At 43.1% G+C, this 2351-nt stretch overlaps 1 protein-coding gene across 1 annotated transcript; it reads right to left on the reverse strand.

The window, feature by feature from the left end:
* Positions 1 to 1073: 1073 nt before the first annotated feature.
* LOC131223646 (uncharacterized protein At5g39865) lies at positions 1074 to 2096 on the reverse strand. The gene has a single exon (XM_058219098.1). It carries the CDS (start codon positions 1964 to 1966, stop codon positions 1280 to 1282), a length of 687 nt encoding a protein of 228 aa, XP_058075081.1. The 5' UTR covers positions 1967 to 2096; the 3' UTR covers positions 1074 to 1279.
* Positions 2097 to 2351: the final 255 nt, after the last annotated feature.

Below are 2351 nucleotides of genomic sequence, written 5' to 3' on the forward strand. Positions count from 1 at the left end.
ACAATTTATTTCATCAAATTCATTATCATATAAATATATTATAAAATTACTTTTAAATCAAAATTCTGCCAAACACAATTTTTAAATTCTAGAATTTCAATCTCAAATTACCAAATATAATTAAAGATTTAAAATCACTTGAATTCTAATAAAATTTTGAGTTAAATTTTTATGCATTTCATTCTATGTTGCCACACCAAAACCCTAAGATATTGTTGGAAAGTTAGGTTACATCATCATCCACATCGAGCCTTATCCTAGCTAATTGGGTCCACTGCACCTTTTGCATTCCATAGTTTGTTTTTTTTTTTTTTTAAAAATAAAAAAATAAAAAATCAATCTAAGCCCTACCCATAAAGAAAAGTTGTGAACAACAAAGATCTAAAGCATGCACTGTCTAATAAGGCTGCTGAGCATAATGACACCTGCATCAGAGAACAAAAAAAAGGGGGGAAACGATAACCCCAACTGATTGATTCTCAATCATGGCCATTCAACTTAGGGCCCACAATTCGTACGATCTAGATTCTAGATTGAGAGGCTCATCAAAACCATAAAAAAGAAACAAACACAAGACAAACTACCATTGAATAAGCTGCATTCATGAAAGTAAAAGCCTTTCTCTTGAAAATATAACAATCAATTCCTCCATTTCCCTTAAAAAGCCATCTGCCATTTCAGCGAATTAAGGCTTAGCCTACGGTAATAGTTCACCACCACTTTTAATATGATACACCATCATCCACCACACGTGTGGAAACCATACGAAATCCGGACCGTCTATGTGCATTGATCGCTGTTTTGACTGGATCAAAGGCGAAAAAAAAAAAACCTGATCGAACAGAGCCAACCAGCTGACTCGCAGCTACCAAAATGGACCGTTGAAAATATCAATGTCAATGGGACGTTTTCAATGGGCGATCTCAGATGATTAAGATTGACCAATCTGCCAAAATTTCCGCCAACGCTCCGGATTTAACGGTCTGGATTTCCCTGTCGAGGATGAGAATGGTGGTTAACCATCACCACCGTAGTCTAGGCCGCAATAATAATAAAAAATAGAGGAAAACAGTGAAGAAGAAGAATTAATATTAAGTACTCCGCGTGACTATTCAAATTAGTAGCCCTCCATCGCATTTCGCTTCCCATCTTTCCTTCTCTGAAAGCTAACCTCCAGAATCTCAAAGAAGAGGATAGAAACTACAAAACCCAATTCCCCAATTGATATCTTCTTCTTCTTTCTTGCCCCTAATTCCCTCTATCTCTCTTCTGCATTTCATCAGCAACATTCAGGGCATCTAACCAAGCCATTCTCATTACAAACAGAGCAGCTCCTGAACCCCCCTTTCTCCGAAAAGCACTTATGGCTGCCGCTGCAGCTCCCGCAGAGCAAGAACCGGAACCCACCGCAGCCATCGCAGACGCCGATCTCGGCCTTTGGGAACCCTTCAACGATCTTCTTCAGCTCCCCGGATTCATGCAATTGCAGGATCTCCTCTGCCCCGCCGATATATCTTCCCCCAATAAAAACCCTAGGGAGGGTGAGATTCCTATTCCCCAAAATACCCTTGAGCTCGTCCAAGAAGGCGACGTCCATGGAGAGATCACGTTCATCGATGGAGACGCGGAAGCCGCGGAGGATGGTTCGAACGGTGCGGCAATCCTCGAAGGTGGAGCGGACGACGCGGAGGCTGGTGAAGTAGACGACGATGCGGTGTGACTCGGGGTGAGTCGCATCAGAGCGAATGAGGAGCGAGTTCCTGGCGCGGAGGGTGGAAGAGGCGATTCGGACTCGGTGGAAGATGGAAGGGGATCTTCTGAGGTGGGGTTGCTTTCTTTCTGAGGTATCGGGAAAGGAATCGTCTTCGCAGAGCGTTTGGATGTCTTTGAAGGTGGAGAAGGTGAAGGAATGAGAACGAGAATGAGAAAGAGAGGGAGTCCGGAGAGGGGATTTTCCCCACCACATTAGGAGAATCTGGAGAGAGAGAGAGAGAGAGAGAGAGAGAGAGAGAGAGAGAGAGAGAGAGAATGTGTCTTTTGGTTTTTTGAGGGAGGAGATGTTTTTTGGAGGAGGAGAGGTGTTTTTTTTCTGGAGGCAGAGAGAGAGATGGGTTGGAGGAACTGAAAAAGCGGGGATTTATGCAGCTTTGCATGTGTTTTGGACGACCTGAATCCCTCCACCAAACCTGGTTTACACGCAAGCTTGGTGGGCCCCACCATATTGTATATTGTATATGTAAAATCTACTCCGTCCATCAGTTTCTATCTTGATTTAAGGATCGGGTGAAATAGAATAAGCGAGATTTATAAATAAGGTGGGCCACACCATAGGGACAATGAGGATGTGATGC

Source organism: Magnolia sinica, chromosome 13 (genome assembly GCF_029962835.1).
Source record: "Magnolia sinica isolate HGM2019 chromosome 13, MsV1, whole genome shotgun sequence".
Classification (NCBI taxonomy): domain Eukaryota; kingdom Viridiplantae; phylum Streptophyta; class Magnoliopsida; order Magnoliales; family Magnoliaceae; genus Magnolia; species Magnolia sinica.